This window comes from Geotrypetes seraphini, chromosome 10 (assembly GCF_902459505.1).
Source record: "Geotrypetes seraphini chromosome 10, aGeoSer1.1, whole genome shotgun sequence".
Taxonomy (NCBI): Eukaryota; Metazoa; Chordata; class Amphibia; order Gymnophiona; family Dermophiidae; genus Geotrypetes; species Geotrypetes seraphini.
Genome location: NC_047093.1, coordinates 28,778,676 through 28,798,412, shown reverse-complemented (window position 1 = coordinate 28,798,412; position 19,737 = coordinate 28,778,676). Strand labels below are relative to the sequence as shown.

Below are 19,737 nucleotides of genomic sequence, written 5' to 3'. Positions count from 1 at the left end.
GGGTTACCAATGCAGAAAATGATTTAGGTGTCATCGTGAGCAATATATTGATGATATCTGCTCAGGGTGATGTGAATGTTGGGAATTATTAGAAAAGGAATAGAAAATAAAATGCTGTATTCATTCCAAGGTGAAATTGTGTATTGTGTGTGTGTACCTAGTCACTGCATCTCCAAATTCCATTGCTCCCCTGGTCATTCGCAGTCAGCGATTCGCGGTCCCAGTCATTCATGGTATTTTCCAACCGGGCAGGACAGGGCAGCCAGAGCGCCGGCGAGTGAAGGAAATCACTCGCGGTATGCTCCGGCCACCTCTTCCTGCACTAAAGTCAGGCCTCACCAATCAGGAGCTGCGTGTCAAAGCAGCTCCTGATTTGAGGAAAGGCTAAAAAGGTTAGGGTTTTTCAGCTTGGCTGAGGGTAGATATGATAAGAGATTAAATAAAATCCTGAGTAGAGTAGACTGGGTAAATATGAATCCATTTTTTACTCTTTTTCAAAAAGTACAAAGACTATGAAGTTTATAGTAGTGCATTTAAAACAAATAGGAGACAATATTTTTTTTTCCACTCAATTTAAGCTCTGGAACACATTGTCGGAGCAAGTGGTAAAGACAGTTAATGTTTAAAAAAAGATTTGTACAGATTCCTGGAAGAAAAGTTCATAAACCATTAAGGTAGATCTGGGGGAAGTCGCTACTCATCCTTGGGGTTAAGTAACATGGGAATGGGATTCTACCATGTATTTGACCTGAATTAGTAACTGTTGGAAACAGGATATTGAACTACCGTATTTTCACGCATATAACGCGCGCGTTATACACGATTTTACAAACCGTGCATAACCATGCGCGTTATACGTGTGAGCGCATTTTACAATTTTTTTTTTTTACATTCTGATCCAGCATTCCCCCTGCGAACCAGCATCCTCCCCCCCCCGCTCACGTCGCCCCCCCTCCCCCGCGATCCTACATCCCCCCCCCAGCACCGCAAAGACAACTCTTACCCGATTGGGCACCGGCACCAGCACCAATGCACAGCATGTGCCAGTGCCCGAAGATCCTCCCTCGTTGGTTTGGGCTGGGCTGGTCTGGGCCGGGCGGTGCGAGAGAGATCCTCCTTCTTCCTCTGTCGGGCTGGACTAGGCTTTGAGCATGCGCAAATGCTCAAAGCCTTCTGGTCTCGCTCTCTCCAAGATAATCTCGGAGAGAGTGAGACCAGAAGGCTTTGAGCATGCGCAAATGCTCAAAGCTTAGTCCAGCCCGACAGAGGAAGAAGGAGGATCTCTCTTGCACCGGCCAGCCCAGCCCAAACCAACGAGGGAGGATCTTCAGGCACTGGCACTGGCACATGCTGTGCATTGGTGCTGGTGCTGGTGCCCAATTGGGTAAGAGTTGTCTTTGCGGTGCGGGGGAGGGGGGGGGACGCGAGCGGGGGGGAGGATGCCAGTTCGGAGTAGGCGGGAGGAGGTTTTAACATGTGCGGTATACGCATGTGCGCGCTATATTAACATTTTATTGCATAAATTTGAGTTCCCCGCGTGGTATACCCGTGTGCGCGTTTTACACAGGTGCGCGGTATATGAGTGAAAATACGGTAGATGGACCTTTGATCTAACTCAATAGGGCAACTCTTATGTTCTTAACTACCACCATGATTACCATCCTGCAAGCTGCCCCACACAGCTGTCACAAACCCACAAATGGTTCTTATATCTAATAATTAAGCCTCCAAAACACTCCAGCAGCCTCCAAAAAAAATCTGCTGCAATGGCCTCCATCCCTAAAAACTATCTCCTGAATCCTGTCCAAGATCCCTTAAACTGCTCCTTGCAACTTATACCACTATCTTGCAAACTGCCCCATACCCCAAAACAATCCCTGCAGCTGTTCAACCACCCCACAAACTACCTCACCTAAAAGAAACTACTTCTAAAACTGCTCCGCCATCCTACAGATTTCCCTCTTCTCCAAAAATTACACTCCCTCAACTGCTAAATGTCTCGTATCCCCAAAAATACACCTCTGTCAATTGCCCTAGCCCTGCAACTTTATCAGCACTCTGCAAGTTTACATGTTTATTTTTATTTAGTATACTGCCACATCCCCAATACAAAGAATATCAGCGATTTACAAAAATAAAATTACATCAGATCACATTAGAAAGGAACACCATCAAATGGATAGAAAGGCCCACCCATAAAACACCCAAGAATCCCAGATAAAACCATCCAAAATATAAAAACAGTTCAAAGGAAAGTCCTCAATGAAACTCCATGCTGTCTGCATGCCCATAATTAATCCTCCTTTTGCCATAGGACTGAGTAAATAACCAGGCTTTTAATAACTTTTTTAAAATGGGGAATAAAAAATTCTCTTAAATGCTTCGGCAATGTATTCCACATTTCTGGAGCTGCATTCCACGTGCTTTCCAATTTGGTATATTTAACCTCTGGAATTTTTAACAAACCAGCCTGACTAGATCATAAATCACAAGAAGGTATATGCAGCTTTAATAAATTTGCAAGAGTAATGAGTAAGCCAGAGTGTAATGCTTTAAAAACGAGCACTATTAATTTAAACCTTATACGATAGTATACTGGTAACTAGTGACTTTGATCCCACTAACCACAACCATGAATCAATCGTATTGCAATGTTCTGTAGAGTCTGTAACTTAGCCAGATTTTGTTGTGTTACCTCTGTCAACAAGGCATTTGCATAATCGATTTTGGACATAAAAAGTGAATGTACCAACCCTAAAATAACGCTCTATCAACATTGCCCTTAATGGACTATACCATTCGCCAGACTAAAACCCTGCTGTACCACATTTTTTAAAATGATCATCAAACCATAAAGTTGCATTTATTACCCCTAAATGTTTAAAAGAAGATACAGTTGGCAAAGTTTCACCCAACAATTGAACTAAAGTTGAGGAGGGAGCTAATCCCCTATATATCCAACATGCCACTGTTTTTTGGTTTTTGTTTGGGGGGTTTTAACTCAAGGACATAACAGTGATCCTTCAACCAACCTTGGACAGCAACTAAGCAGAATTCAATAAGAGCCAAATCAAGTTTGAAACACTATTAAGTCACCTGCATACATAAAAGCACTCACCTTAAATGATTTGAATTAACCTGGTCGCCGTACCTCAAGAAGGACATGGCGGTACTTGAGAGAGTCCAGAGAAGAGCAACTAAGCTAATAAAGGGTATGGAAGACCTCTCATATACTGACAGACTGAAGAAGTTGGGGCTTTTCTCCCTGGAAAAGCGGAGACTTAGAGGAGACATGATAGAAACCTTCAGGATCATGAAGGGCATAGAAAGAGTAGACAGGGACAGATTTTTCAAATTACGGGGAACCACAAGTACAAGGGGGCACTCAGAGAAATTGAAAGGGGAAAGATTTAGAACAAACGCCAGGAAGTTCTTTTTCACTCAGAGGGTGGTGGATACATGGAACGCGCTACTGGAGGATGTGATAAGCAGAAGCACACTACAGGGCTTCAAAGAGGGTCTTGACAGGTACCTGGAAGACAAAGGGATTGAGGGGTACAGATAGGAGTAGAGGTAGGTAATAGGGATAGGATTAGAGGTTTAGAGGCAGTTACAAAATTAGTCAGGGACACTGTTCAGGCAATTAGGCCTGATGGGCCGCCGCGAGAGCGGACCGCTGGGCAGGATGGACCTCTGGTCTGACTCAGCGGAGGCAACTTCTTATGTTCTTAACATTATTAAAAAATGGACATAAATATTAAACAAAATTGGCAATAATGGTGACCCTTGAGGCATACAACCAAAAAGTGAAAACTATGTAGTATAAGGATGACAAAGGAAAAAAATATATAAAAAATCAAATATATTTATTAACAGTCAAAAAAATCCTCTTAAAAACAAGTCATGATGTATAATAGTAGATTGTAGGATCCAATACAGTCCGAGTTTTGGCCAATGAAGCCTTTATCAGGAGTCCAGATTTCATTGTTTTACTCCATACGGGAAAATGTGACAATCGCAGCTTTTTTCAATGCAGGAGAACAAGAAGGCGAATCGCAGCACTAGTACAAAATCCACTTGGCAAAAATAACCCCGCCTGAATATTTGTGTGTGTGTGTGTTTTTGTGGTTATTGTTTACCCCTCTTTTTCTTTTTGACCCTTGAGGCACCCCATATGATAATTGTCAAACTGTAAACATTAAAGTTTTATGTCTTACAGAAAGGGTGCCAATTTAAAAAACTTTCAATCCAAGATAACACCTTTCCTTGGATACCTAACATATTCAAGTCTTTCCTAAGTAATGATGAATCTACCATATCAAATGCTGACATTATATCCAAGGATACAATCAAAGCCACTCCTCTTTGATCCAACCATCCTCTTAATTCACTCACTCATTCCACCAAAGTAGTTTCAGTGCTACAGCCCTGTCTGTAGGCAGTTTGTCTAGGATGTAAAACTGTGTGTTCTTTCACCAACTCTCTTAATTGTTCTGCAATCATTCTTTTCTGCTAATTTCACACACAGTGGTAGATTTGAAATAGGTGTATAACGTTCAGGTCTCAGTGGATCAAAATTCAGTTTTTTTGTGACGGGGTTAATCATTGCACATTTCTGTTCCCCCGGCACTTGCCCTTCAGTTACACTATGGTTAATCATACCTATCAATAGTAGCATCAACCCGTGCTTTGGCATCAAAAGCAATCGTAAAGGTATTATGTCTATTGTAGAATTAGCACCACCGCAGTCTCCGATCGTCCTTTCCAAATCTAACACTGTGTAACTTGTTTAAAATCCACACATTTGGGCACAACATTAGATTTTGAGATATTAGATGTTTTCAAACTATTTTTATACATCTCAATCTTGTTTACTAAATAATCCACAAGGACTTCAACATTCGGCAATCTTTTACCTGCTTTGGTCCAAGACTGTAGTACAAAATAATTTTTTTGGGCTGAACTCTCATCCTCCTGTATCAGTTTAGAAAAATACTGATATTTAGCCCCACAAATTGCTCTACGATAAGTTCTGTTGCTTTCTACAAATTCTACGAGATTCAGCTGTCCGAGTTCTTTATGGAGAGGGTGGTTGATGTGTGGAATGTGCTCCCGAGGAAGGAAGTGGAGAAGAAAACGGTGACAAGAGTTCAAACAAGCGTGGGATGAACACAGAGGATCTCTAATCAGAAAATAATGGGTATATATTAAAGGAACTAAGGCTAGTACTGGGCAGGCTTGCACGGTCTGTGTCCTGTATATGGACATTCAGTTGAGGACGGGCTGGGGAGGGCTGAGATGGTTAAGATGGGCTGGAGTGAGCTTTGACGGAGACTCCAGTAGATGGAACCTAAGCACACTACTGGGCAGGGCTCTGGGTTTCTGGCCCAGAAATATGTAAGTAAAAGAACCATTTAAACTAAATAAGTAATTTATGGAGCATGTATGATTGGGCAGACTGGATGGACTACTCGGGTCTTTATCTGCCGTCATTTACTATGTTACTATGTTTTCCTCCATGCATGTTCTGCGCTTTGCAGTTGCGTCTTTGGTAAACATAATCCGTCATGATCCCATTTTTCTCTTTTCCTCTGCCCTTTACACAGATCACATCATGGGACATAAGTCTCCCTTATTTCTTGCATCAGTTTATCCCAAGAGGTTGCCTGCCTTTCTACAGGCTAGTCCAAGAAATCAGAAGAGAAAACTTGAAACAAAGGAGGAATTTTTACTGGGTCAGCTGCCATATAAGCCCAAACCATAGATTCATTTTCCTCCACTACATTATCCATATGGTGACCCAAATGCTTCAGTCTGAACCAAATTGCCTTATGATGTGTCTTGGACTGTCCATAAGATGCTACTTGGGATACAAATAGTGTTGAAAATATCTCAGAAAAAACTAAGTCTAAATCAGGGGTAGGGAACTCTGGTCCTCGAGAGCCGTATTCCAGTCGAGTTTTCAGGATTTCCTCAATGAATATGCATGAGATCTATTTGCTTTCACTGCTTTCAATGCATATTCATTGGGGAAATCCTGAAAACCTGACTGGAATACGGTTCTAGAGGACCGGAGTTCCCTACCCCTGGTCTAAATGATGGCCCCGCACATGGGTTGGCTGGTGTATCCATTGTATTATGCCTAATCCCATCAAAGAAGAATGAAAGGCAGCTGAATGTGAAATACTCAGGTCGTACATATGTACATTAAAATCTCCTAAGAAAAGAATATTAGGACATGCCAAAGGCAAATCAGTAATTGCAGACTGCCCATCCCCTCAAAATTGCCTCCTACCTTCCCACAAATTGCCCCATCGCCCCCAAGTAGCTCTCTAAACTGCACTACCACCCCCAGCTACCCCTCCCCCACAGACACAATGCATGCAGTGCACCACTTTTGCAGAGGATTTAGACAGAATATCATACTCTGCATACTTTCTCTTATTTGCTCTACTTAATCTCTCCTTGGAATAATCTTTTCTTCTCATTTTGTCCTTTTAGTAGGACTTTTCACTGCACAATACTTGTATTGCTCTGATTAGAAAATGATACGGGGACAAATTTGTCCCCAATACCCGCAGGAACTCAATTTCCCAATCCCATCCCCACAAGTTTTGTCCCTGTCCCTGCTCCAATCCTTTAAACTCTGCCTTAACCACACAAGCCTCAAACACTTATGATTCTAAAGTGTTTGAGGCTTGTGCAGATGAGGACGGAGCTTAGGCATTGGTGGAATGAGGCATTATGACATCACAATCTGAGCTCTAGAATGTTGCTACTTAGGATTTTAAAGTGTTTGAGGCTTGTGCAGATGAGGACGGAGCTTAGGCATTGGTGGAATGAGGCATTATGACATCACAATCTGAGCTCTAGAATGTTGCTACTTAGGATTTTAAAGTGTTTGAGGCTTGTGCAGATGAGGACGGAGCTTAGGCATTGGTGGAATGAGGCATTATGACATCACAATCTGAGCTCTAGAATGTTGCTACTTAGGATTTTAAAGTGTTTGAGGCTTGTGCAGATGAGGACGGAGCTTAGGCATTGATGGAATGAGGCATTATGACATCACAATCTGAGCTCTAGAATGTTGCTACTTAGGATTTTAAAGTGTTTGAGGCTTGTGCAGATGAGGACGGAGCTTAGGCATTGGTGGAATGAGGCATTATGACATCACAATCTGAGCTCTAGAATGTTGCTACTTAGGATTTTAAATTGTTTGAGGCTTGTGCAGATGAGGACGGAGCTTAGGCATTGGTGGAATGAGGCATTATGACATCACAATCTGAGCTCTAGAATGTTGCTACTTAGGATTTTAAATTGTTTGAGGCTTGTGCAGATGAGGACGGAGCTTAGGCATTGGTGGAATGAGGCATTATGACATCACAATCTGAGCTCTAGAATGTTGCTACTTATGATTTTAAAGTGTTTGAGGCTTGTGCAGATGGGGACGGAGCTTGCAGGAATGGCGCAGGGACAGGAAAATGAGTTCTTGCGGGGACGGGGAAAAATGTGTCCCGGTATCATTTTCTAGCTCTGATATCAATAGATGGTCTCTTTACACTTACACCCAAAACAAAAAGCATGTTAATAAGGCTGTAACCTGCATAAAGTTGAACTTCTTCTGTATATTTCTTTTCTCTTGAACCCCAGGGTATGTATCAGGAACCCAGCTGCCAACTCCTGCTTCATCTCCTGGTCTTTCTCATTTTATTATCCTCACTTGGCTTCCTGCATTGTTTTTACCCTCAGTTACACCCTTATCTTTCACTGGTGCCTCATCTGGTTACCACTTCATTTGCTTTAGCTGTTGACTGCCTTTTTCTGAAGCTCCTTTCTGAGTTTTCTCTTCCTGTTTTTGCACAGCAACCATCAGTTTGTTTTTGCAACTTTTCTTTTAGAACATAATAAGAACATAAGCATGGCCTCTGCCGAGTCAGACCATGGGTCCATCATGCCCAGCAGTCCGCTCCCGCGGCGGCCCCCTCAGGTCCATGACCTGTAAGTGATCTTATACCTAAAACATTCTATTCCCTAATTCTGTATGGTAACCCTCTAACTATACCCTTCAATCCCCTTTTCCTTCAGGAAATCATCTAATCCCATTTTGAAACCCAAAATCGTACTCTGCCCTACCACCTCCTCTGGAAGCGCATTCCAAGTGTCCACCACCCTCTGAGTGAAGAAGAACTTCCTAGCATTTGTTTTGAATCTGTTTCCTTTCAATTTTTGCGATTGCCCTCTTGTTTTTGTTTCCCTCGCTAGTCTGAAGAATCTGTCCCTCTCTACCTTCTCCATACCCTTCATGATCTCATAAGTTTCTATCATGTCCCCTCTAAGTCTCTGCTTTTCCAGGGAAAAGAACCCCATGCCTTTTATCATTCTTGTTGCTCTTCGCTGGACCCTCTTGAGTATCGCCATATCCTTCTTAAGGTACGGCGACCAGTATTGAACGCAATACTCCAGATGCAGGCGCACCATCGCCCGATACAGTGGCAGGATAACTTCCTTCGTTCTGGTAGTGATACCTTTTTTGATAATGCCCAACATTCTATTCGCCTTCTTTGAGGCTGCTGCGCATTGTGCCGCCGGCTTCATTGTTTTATCCACTAAAACCCCCAAGTCCTTTTCCAGTTTGCCTTCTCCCCGTGTAGTTATACATCGGATTTCCTTTCCCTATGTGCAAGACTCTACATTTCTCTACATTGAAGCTCATCTGCCATTTGTTTGCCCACTCACTCAGTTTGTTCAGGTCCCTTTGTAGTTCTTTGCATTCCTCCACAGTTTTAACCCTACTGGAGAGTTTTGTGTCGTCCGCAAATTTTATAACTTCGCACTTCGTCCCTGACTCCAGGTCATTTATGAATATATTGAACAGCAGTGGTCCCAGTACTGACCCCTGCGGGACCTCACTCGTGACCCCTTTCCAGTCAGACTCCTACCCTCTGTTTCCTGTCTGCCAGCCAATTTTTGATCCATCTGTACACTTCCCCTTCCACCCCGTGGTTCCACAGTTTCCTTAGTAGGTGCTCATGGGGTACCTTGTTGAAGGCTTTTTGGAAGTCCAGATATACGATGTCTATGGGGTCACCTTTGTCTAATTGTTCGCTTATCCCCTCAAAGAAGTGCAGTAGGTTCGTTTGGCATGATCTTCCTTTACAGAAACCATGCTGGCTTGTTCTCATCAGATTATTTCTTTCTATATGCTCATTGATACTGTCCTTGATCAATGATTCAGCCATCTTCCCCGGAACTGAGGTTAAGCTCTGTAGTTCCCCGGGTCGCCTCTTGATCCTTTTTTAAAGATAGGTGTAACATTCGCTATCCTCCAGTCCTCAGGAATTACCCCTGTTTTAAAGGATAGGTTGCAAATCTGCTGCAGCAACTCCGCCGTTTCGTTTCTGAGCTCTTTCAGTATTCTCGGGTGGATTCTGTCTGGGCCCAGAGATTTGTCAGTTTTTAATCTATCTATCTGTTTGAGTACGTCTGCAAGGCTTACCTCCATGCATGATAATTTTCCCTCCTGATCCCCCTTGAAGATTTTTTCCGGTTCCGGCACGTTGGATGTGTCCTCCTTTGTGAAGACCGACGAAAAGAACATGTTTAGTCTGTCTGCCACCTCTTCTTACTCCTTCACCACTCCCTTCCTGTCTCCCTCATCCAGAGGTCCCACCTCCTCCCTCGCCGGCTGTTTTCCTTTCACATATCGGAAGAATGGTTTAAAATTCCGTGCTTCCCTGGCAAGTCTCTCTTCATACTCTCTTTTTGCTTTTCTGACCACGCGATGACATTCTTTTTGATGCTTCCTGTGCTTTTTCCAATTTTCCTCGGTTTTATCCTTTTTCCACTTCCGGAATGATTTTTTCTTGTCCCCTATCACATTCTTGACTTCATTGGTTATCCATGCCTGGTCTTTTGCTTGATTCTTTTTGCACCCTTTTCTAAATCTGGGTATATATAGGTTTTGCGCTTCGTTTACCGTGTCTTTGAATAAGGACCAGGCTTGCTCCACCGTCTGTGCTTTCCTGGAGCTGTTCCTGAGTTTCTTCTTCACCATTTGTCTCATGGCATCATAGTTCCCTTTCTTGAAATTAAACGTTGTTGCAATGGTTCTCTTCCCCTTTGGCACTCCTTTTTCCACTTTTGAACTGGATCATGTTGTAATCACTGTTTCCTAATGGTCCCACTACTTCCACTTCCTTGGCAGGTCCATTCAGCCCGTTGAAGATTAGATCCAGAATAGCCATCCCTCTCGTTGGTTCCTTGACAAGCTGTTCCAAGAAGCAGTCCCATACAGCCTCCAGGAACTCTGTTTCCTTTGTACATTTTGAAACTCCAAGACTCCAGTCTATCCCAGGGCAAGCTTTCTTTGTAAATCACCTGAAGTGTAGGTTTTGTGGCATAAAAGTAGTCATACGTTATCTTTCATATTCACTTAACGTAGCTGGTGTAAAGAGAGGTTTAGACAGTTTCCTGAAGGAAAAGTCCATAGTCTGTTATTGAGAGAGACATGGGGGAAGTCACTGCTTGCCCTGGATCGGTAGCATGGAATGTTGCTACTCTTTGGGATTCTAGAATCTTGTTACTCTCTGGGATTCCGGAATCTTGCTATTCTTTGAGATTCTGTACGGAATGTTGCTACTTTGGGGTTTTTTGCCAGGTACTAGTGACCTGGATTGGCCACCATGAGGGCAGGCTACTGGGCTAGGTTGACCATTGGTCTGACCCAGTAAGGCTATTCTTATATTCTTTTTCATTGTGGCTTTTCTTAACTAAAGTGGAATTCAGGTTGCTAGTACTAATGCTTTAAATAAAAGGAGGGCCGATCTCGTCCAGTGATTACAAAACAGCAAAATTAGAGCAGTTGCAATAAAGACAAAAATAAGTAGCCCAAATATCTTTGAGTAAAGATCAGATAATTAAGATTTTGAAGCATACTTGTCAACTGCTAGGCAAAAATGTCAACACATGCTTGAAAAAGTCTGTACAAATACCAGAAGTCTAAAAAAATAAATGGGAGAATTTAAAAAATGATTAATACCAAGTAAGAAATAATTGGCATCTTAGGATATACACCAATACCAGGGTACAATTGCCTTCCCTCAACAAGCAAAATTATCATTGGGCACATACATATGTGGTCAATGAAATTGCATGACTGGGACAGTAGCTTTCCCCAAGCTCACAACTCATGTAAAGCTGAATATGCACTGCCCTTCCCATGCACAAGGATCTCCTCAGTCTAAATCAGTGGTCTCAAACTCAAACCCTTTGCAGGGCCACATTTTGGATTTGTAGGTACTTGAGGGCCTCAGAAAAAATAGTTAATGTCTTATTAAAGAAATGACCATTTTGCATGAGGTAAAACTCTTTATAGTTTCTAAATCTTTCCTTTTGGCTAAGTCTTAATAATAATATTGTCATTTATAGCTAAAGAGTCATATGATCAAGAAACTGTTTAATTTTACTTTTATGATTATGATAAACATACCGAGGGCCTCAAAATAGTACCTGGTGGGCCGCATGTGGTCCCCGAGCCGCAAGTTTGAGACCACTGGTCTAAATCCTTCCAACAGAGCAGAACACGCAGTTCAAACCCCCTGGCTTGGGCCAGATTCAGTACTTTCTGCATCACTTGGGACAGCCCCTTTCCTGTTCTTTGTATACTCTCTACTGGTAGCTGTTGTGGAGTATTGAGAATAGGGAGGAAGATGTTTGTTTTGTCGAGCAACAAATGTTGTAGAAGGTCCATTAAGACTTTTTTAGGGAATGGGCTCCCTGTTTTTCTACTGATTGTATACTAGATGACTTGTCTGAGATGCCTGGAGAAACTATTTCTTTATTCTCACAAGTGGGGCATTTTTTAATTGCGTTTGTGTTTCCCCCAAAACTACCATTTCTAGAACCATATTATTCCTTCAGCCTCCGCACACCTGCACCCAGAGCCAGTCATAGAAGAAACAGAGGGCTTGTCAATGAAGGGTTTTCCAAAATGGGAAACGACCAACTTACATGTTAATGGTGGCTGTTGTCTAGGGATAATGCAGCTCTGTGTCCTTGGGCACTTAGTATGCTAGAGAAGTCTCTGATGAGCATGTAAGCTGGACAATAAACTGCATGGTTTGGATAGCTAAGAAGTGGAATGCTGATTATGTACGTTCCGACAACACCAGCATACTACTGTATAAACCAAGTGGACAGACTCTAGTTGCCCATGTGATTTCTGAGCCTTCCCGCACGGGCTCAGCCAAATGCTGGCAAGAGGAAAGGTTGAATGTGTGTAGCTTACTGCAACTGATCCGATTGAAGAAAGAATATGATATTGGACACTGGAACATCTTTCTTTCCACTGCCCTGTGGTGACCCAGTTACAGAAATTCTAACAGAATATAGCAGAGAGATTCTGGGAGAGGCCTGAGAGTGTACTGGTGGTGGGGAGCCGCATTCTCTCCCCCAAAAACATGTTGATTTTACCTTTGATGCCCAATCCCTGCCGGTAGACGAGATCGGCTGCCTGAGCAGAAAGAAGTCAGCATCTTTCTTTCCAGCCACTGATGTCTACACTCTCCATGCATGCTCAGTCGAACTGAGCATGCAAACGTTGGCGACTGGAATATGTATATATTACATAATAATTTGAAAGAGTCAATGAATCATCAAATGAGCAGACACAGGACCAGAGAGCTCCCCTTAAGCAGAAAATGGCAGGTCAGCCTGAAGCTTTGTCAACAAGGACACCCCCACCTCAATTGACAGGAATGGGTGTGCAAGATTTTCCGACACTGGCCCCGTTGTACAAAAGGTTTCCTTGTAAGTAAGACTGGTCATAACTAGCCTAACTTGCAAGGAAACTCTCCTGCTGATGCTGACTTTTTTCCTCAAAAAGATCACAATGGTTCAAACCGAAGTTGCCAAAATCAAAACTGCCCAAAAGCTAACACTCCACACACATGAGAATCCTGTGGAGCCCAGCAATGCTGACCAAATATGACTGTAGAGACAAAAAAAAACTACTAGCCAAGCTTTCCACTTGTTGCAGCCCCTGGAATAATTGCCCCTCCTACCTTCTCTCTTCCACACCCGAAAGTATCATCATGTGGATTACTAAGCTCCTAAATTACATCCTAAATTCCGGTCCTTAAGAGCTGGAGCCAGGTCAGGTTTTCAGGATATCCACAATAAATATGCAAGGAGGCAGTGCATGCAAATCCATCTCATACATATTCATTGTGGATATCCTGAAAACCTGACCTGGCTCCGGCTCTCGAGGACCGGAATTGCCTACCCCTGTCCTAAACCAATGTCGACTACCGGAAGAAAGGGGAAAAATAGTACTTACTCCAAGACCAAAATCAACAATTGAAGACCTCAAACTACAGACCCATTGCTGGCATACTCATACTTATCAAACTCCTAGAAACCCATGTAAGCAAATATCTTACCACATATATTAAACACCACTCATGCTTACATCCCTCCCAATTCAGATTCCGACCTGTGGTTTTTGGCCGCCTCCTCTCCTTTTGAGTTCCTTGTAAAGGTTGTGGAGTTTCCTCTTTCACATAGGAGGTACATAACAGTTGTCTTCTATTAATTGCTGGCCAGGGGAACATGGGTTGTAATGAACTACAAATGCTCTTCTCTTTCTCGCCTACTAGGTTTGGAAATGATGTGCAACACTTTAAGGTGCTGAGAGATGGAGCTGGAAAATATTTCCTGTGGGTGGTAAAGTTCAATTCTCTGAACGAACTAGTAGATTATCACAGGTCCACCTCTGTCTCCCGCAACCAGCAGATTTTCTTACGGGATATTGAGCAAGTGCCACAGGTGAGAAACAAAGCACTTCTGCTTTAATATAGTAATTGAATGTGAACTTTTCCTAGTTTCCTAACATTGGCTTGCTTAATTTTAGAAATTGAAAGACGTAAAACCAATCATTTACAGCTCTTAAATTCCTATATGTATACAAGGCCTTTTCTATTTAAATCTAATGAATCAGCCACTCTTCCCCTCTGGGTAGGATAAAGAGAAGCAATCCTGAGCAGGGGCAGCACTCCTAGAATTAAAAAAAAAAAAAAGAGAGAAAAGAAGGATCTATATGCCCCAGGTTTCTTTCTCTTATTTCAATGTGTAGCAATCCTCCAGACATTTTAGGAAGCCCCAGTTTGAGCCAGCAGGCCCAGAAATGCTCTTCCTCCTTACATGGGAAGACACTTCAGGGTGTGGAAGGTGGTCAAGCAGAGACATGGCCCCAGCCCAGCTTGATTCAAAAACATGATAACGCCTGATTCCATCCGGTGCTTGGTTAAGTTCTCCAACCCATTTCCTCATTTTTAGGAAACCAATGAAGCTGGGATATACTGGGGAAGGCGTTTGCAAAGGCATTTACTTGGGTAAAATAGTCTCCCCCCCATCTTCAACCTCACCCCCTTTCCCAAATACTGTATAGCTAAAACTGTACACAGTTCCCCTTAGTGCTCATATTCAGGTGTGAAAGGGGAAAAAACACTTAGAATGGGGAAAATTTTTAATTGTGATTGATTGCACAATTAAAGTGGGGTGTTTATTATGTTTTTTATTTTACACTGCAGCTCTTTTTGACTCTGGGCAAGTCACTTAATTCTCCATTGCCAGAGGCGCAATACATCAAATCCCATCCCCCTTTCCTTACAAGAGAAAATTTTCCTTCCTCCTGCCTCCATATCCAACATCTCACCTTCCTTTTCTCTCTCCTCTTCCCCAGGTCCATTATCTCTCCCTCCCTCCCTTCCTCCCTCCAGCCTCCTCCCCCACGAGTAGCACCAAGCTATTCTCATGGCTACTGGAGCTCACTTCCTTAACTATAGCTTCCTTCTGTGGCCCTCTCCAGTTCTGCTCACAGGTCTGCAGCCCATCCATCTGGCTTCTTCCCCCACCTATCTACCTTAAAAGTGGTCTTCTGTTGGTCCCTAGAAGTGGTACATTGCACATAAGCTGCCTGTGACCTGCTCTGAAGTGGATGAGATGTGTGAAGGAATCAGGAGATGCTGCAAAGTGGTTAATTTTTTAATCACGATTAATATATTTATCACAGTAACTGCGATTTAAATTACAGCCCTAATGTTAAGACCACCTAAGTTTGCAATTAGTGGGCTATTTGAAAATGTTATACTGTAAGGGCTAGATTCACTAACCTGCCCGAATCGGAACAATCCATTTCCGATTCGGGCAGGTCCGACGAATTCAGGAACCTAAAATATGCACGGATTGCGTGTGCCCAGACTGCACAGACCCATCCGAGCTGCAGTCGGGGCAGGCATGTTCGGGGCCCAACTCTCCTGCTCCTATCCGCCGGCAACAGCCTCTTCCCGCCTTCCCTTCAGTGCGAGACCGCGGGTTTAAAGCTGGCATTGCACTGCGGCGTGCAGCCCCGCTTTAAAACCATGGGCTTGCACTGCGGGGAAGGGCGGCAGAGAGCAGGAGAGTCGGGGCGAGCAGGCAGGCGAGATCGGGGCAGAGCAGGGCGGCATTCAGCTTGGTTCCGCATCCCCACAAGTTCATTGGAAATCTCCAGTGCGGGGAAGGGTGGGAGAGTCGAGGTAGGGGGTTCGGGGCAGGCAGGCAGGCGCGTTCAGGGCTGCAGGAGATCAGGGCTGACAGGTTAGAAAGCAGGGCGGTAGAAGGCAGGGCAGTCGCAAAGTGCTTCAGCAACTGGTTCTGAACAGTCGCTTTTTTTTGATCGGCCAGCCCAGTCGGTGTTGCAGGGTTTTGTTTAGTGAATCACGTCCCTGCCGACTTTGCATGCGTTGCCCTCATTTGCATGCGCAGATCGGAGGATGGTCGGCAGAGAGGTAAGTGAATCCGGCCAATACACAATCGGTTTGCTTTGTGAATCTAGCCCAAAGTGATCTTAATATCCCGCCAAATTCTCACCAAGTTGAGTTTGAGGCGTGTTATGTTTTAGGAGAACTTTGTTACATAGTGGTAAATTTACAATATGGATAAAGCATGGAATACATGGCGGTTAGATACAATGCGGCTACAAACAAGAAAGATATTGTGGACTTTATGCCACATTTATAAAATGGAAAGGATAATAGCCACACAGCAGGGGAATTTTAAAAAATTTCAGGATATTTGGGAGCCATTAACAATATTGTAATGATTGAATATTATATTTCCCCTTAAAAATGCACATCCAAGATGGGGGGAGGGAGTTCTATGGTTTGGATAGTAAATAAGGTATATTAGAATGAGGTTTATGATTGGTTTTATTGAATTTAAAGAATGTAATTTAATTAGGGGGGAGGGGGGATAATTCCGATATGGAATTTAATAGAATATTAAATGTTATATTTGAATTTGAAATGATGTTACACTTATTGTAAGTTTTTTAAAATGAATAAAGAATTGAAAAAAAAAAAGATATTGTGGATACAACATGGAAGATACATAGCTAGGTACACTGTAGATACAACAAGATGGATATAATGCAGGTATAACATGGAGGTTACAGTTTGGTTGATTTGCAATATTTATTTATATATTTATTATATATATATTTATTTATTTATTATATATAGTTCCTCATTCTTTAGTTGCTATCATATTCTGTTTTTTGTGATCTCAAGTTGGCAAATACTATACTGGATAACTTTCTATCACATTTATTTTCTTTTTCACAGCAACCTACATATGTACAAGCGCTTTTTGACTTCGATCCCCAGGAGGATGGTGAGCTGGGGTTCCGGCGCGGTGACTTCATCCAGGTCATCGACAATTCTGACCCCAATTGGTGGAAAGGTGCATGCCATGGCCAGACAGGAATGTTCCCCCGCAACTATGTCACCCCAGTGAACCGCAACATCTAAGGCAACAGATGAAAGGATATTTGATACAATGGTGGGAAAAATCGGAGGCGTAACTACATACTGTTTAGTGATTTAAAAGCATCGCCCAGCAGTACATTGGGAGCTGGCTCTTCAGAGGACTGTCCCTGGAGTTGACACTCGTTTCTTCAGTATGGAGCTCTAGGGGGCGGGGGGAGGGTTTGAAGTCATTTGATTTAGAATGCCAAAACTTACATTTAAATTAAAAAAACATAATAATAATTTTTACTAGCAGATTTCCACAGCTGCTCCTTTTCCTCCCCCTTCTCCATTCTGGTTTTCCCTTTCGTCTCTTCCTGTTCTGTCTGTCTTCGCATGCATTTTAACGTCATACAATTCTAGCCATGCTGACAACATAAAGCTGCTGGTATTTCCTCTCTATGCAAATGTTTGTTTTTATCAGGTGTAATTCCAGAGAAGGGCCAATTCAGTCTTTCCTTTTTTTTTCTACCCACCCCTGAGAATTTTTATTTCTATCTAGATTTCCTCCTCTTGTTAAATCATGTTGTAAGATCTAGAAGCAGCTCTGGAATCAGGTATCAACTTATTATAGTGTTCTATGATTGATAGTGTTTGTAAAAGTTGCTCAACTGTTTTGGATCAGTCCAAACTTCAGCAGAAGTATTTTTTAAAAAAACAGTAATTTTTTTATTTTTTACTCTTTTTTGAGGTCTAAAAGGTGTATTGGTGCACTTTCTCTTTTTCCATGGTGCCTTTTCCCTTGTTTCGTGTGAGCTTTTTTTTAATTAGTCAATCCATTGCCTTTCTGGTCAGCTCTTTGATTCACCTGTTTTCCTGATATGTAAATAGTTTAGTTTTTTATTTTAATGGAAGGGTTGGAATGTGGGCAGAGTTAGCAGTATTATCTATGTAAAAATACAGCAGACATAATGGCCTAGAATCTCTAAATGGTGCTGGTTTTTTAGGCGCCTAAACTCAGTGAAAAATGCCTTTCTAAACACTGCTTTTCGCCGATTTTCAAGGCGCTGTTTAAATGCCATTTTTCACTTATTTTCAAGGAGCCTAGTGGTGCCTAAAAAATCTACGTTGGAATGGCGCCTCGTAGGCACTTTAAAGTGTCTAACATCACAGTGGGCGTGGCTAACTCCGGAAGTGGTATTAGGCAGTCTAAAGCCACCTATAGAGGCACGATTCACATCAAAGCAAGGCACCAGAAATCTAGGCCTGGAAAAACCCTGGCCTCCATTTCCTGTGCGTACCTTTTGCCAGAGGCGCAATTCTCTAACCAGCGCCGTCACACGATTAGCATGCGCTCGGTGGCTGCTTTTAAGGCAGCCACCAACAATGGCGCCAGTTAGAGAATCCAGCCCAAAGGGTCTATGTCACAGGTGTCAAAGTCCCTCCTTGAGGGCCGCAATCCAGTCTGGTTTTCAGGATTTCCCCAATGAATATTGCATGAGATCTATTTGCATGCACTGCTTTCATTGTATGCTAATAGATCTGATGCATATTAATTGGGGAAATCCTGAAAACCCGACTGGATTGCGGCCCTTGAGGAGGGACTTTGACATCCCTGGTCTATGTTAAAAAATTAAACTTAGTTTTAACATTTGATAATATCTTTACATTTTTCTTTTCCTCCAATCTGGGACGTATTGTCTTTGTGCTAATCTGGGTGGAGCAGGTGACTTAGTATGTTCCTGGATGGTAGGAATTTGTTGCCTCTACTGTGTCTTATTGAACAGATGCTTGGAGAGATTCATCCTGAGAAATGAATGGTGATTGAGCTTTCTGACCTGAGAGGCCAAGTGCTCACTCTGATTTCTTAGGTCGTTTTCCTTTGAGAGAACAGAAATGTCAAAGCTGTGTCTTGTCATGTACACAATTTCTCCTAATGCTGGTGATACTTGCATTTTTTGCTTTCTTTCCTGCGTAGCCTGACTCCTGCAATTTTGAAGGATAACTCTGCTCTCATTCTTCTTCTCCCCCTCCATAACAGGTTGTATATTTTGAAATGTAGCTCATTTTTCAAAAGCAGCCATCCACGTGAATTCTCAGAGGCACTCATGGACCACAGGCATTTGGTACCGGTATTTTTTTTCTTTCCCATCCAGTTGTATGTGGTGACAGTGGAACTTTGCAATTTTGCCCTGTAAATGGACCTAGCATACCCTGGAGACTTCCAAACAGGAAAATGCCTCTCTTTGTTAACAAGTGTAAATGAATTTTTTCAATGTGTGTCGGTCTGCTTTATGCTTTAATTCTGCTGACAGCAAAGATTAAAGCAGCTCCCTCTAGGTTTTCCTTTTTTTTTTTTTCTCCTCATCACTTTTTACATTTGTTTAAAAAAAAAAAATTTAAAAAAATCACCGTGAAAATTCTCTAGTGTTCAACACCTGGACCATCTGATTGTTTCTCTTTTGGGATTGAATATATCATGCAACCTTCCAGACATGTGTCTTGTGTGTACATACATATATATATATATATATATATTATATATATAAATCAGTGTTTAAATAAAACCAAACAAAAAAAAGCTTCTGTACCTAATCTTTAAAACTGATGCAGCATTCGGTAGATAGTAATTAACTGTGAATAATAAACCTACAATGCATTCTTCACTCGGGCAATAGTGTTGTGGATTTGTTATCTATTAATGGAAGGTGTGCATAATTCACATGAAACTTTACCTCAATATCTCAAGTTTTTGTTGCAGTTTCTTTTTTATCGTCAAAACAAATTGATGGCATCTTGCTCTAAAAGACTAGCTCTGAGTTCATAGGTGTATAAAATTTGTTCAGCACTTAAAACTTCTCTTTCCCAGATGCTTAAATGGATAATGTTCTTACATCCAAATTGGAAAGCGTGGTACAGGATGACTGAAACTATTTTTGTGTGTGTGTGTGTT

The 19,737-nt window shown here is 42.4% G+C and overlaps 1 protein-coding gene across 2 annotated transcripts in view; it reads left to right on the top strand.

Annotated features, from left to right (window-relative positions):
- Positions 1-18,267, top strand: part of GRB2 (growth factor receptor bound protein 2) — a 106,405-nt gene extending 88,138 nt beyond the window's left edge. For both annotated transcript variants that reach the window (XM_033961138.1, XM_033961137.1), the window contains exons 5-6: positions 13,656-13,824; positions 16,662-18,267. In XM_033961138.1, coding sequence (XP_033817029.1) covers positions 13,656-13,824; positions 16,662-16,847 — 355 coding nt within the window. In that variant the 3' untranslated portion in view covers positions 16,848-18,267. The remainder of the gene's footprint in view (positions 1-13,655; positions 13,825-16,661) is intronic.
- The last annotated feature ends 1,470 nt before the right edge of the window (positions 18,268-19,737 follow it).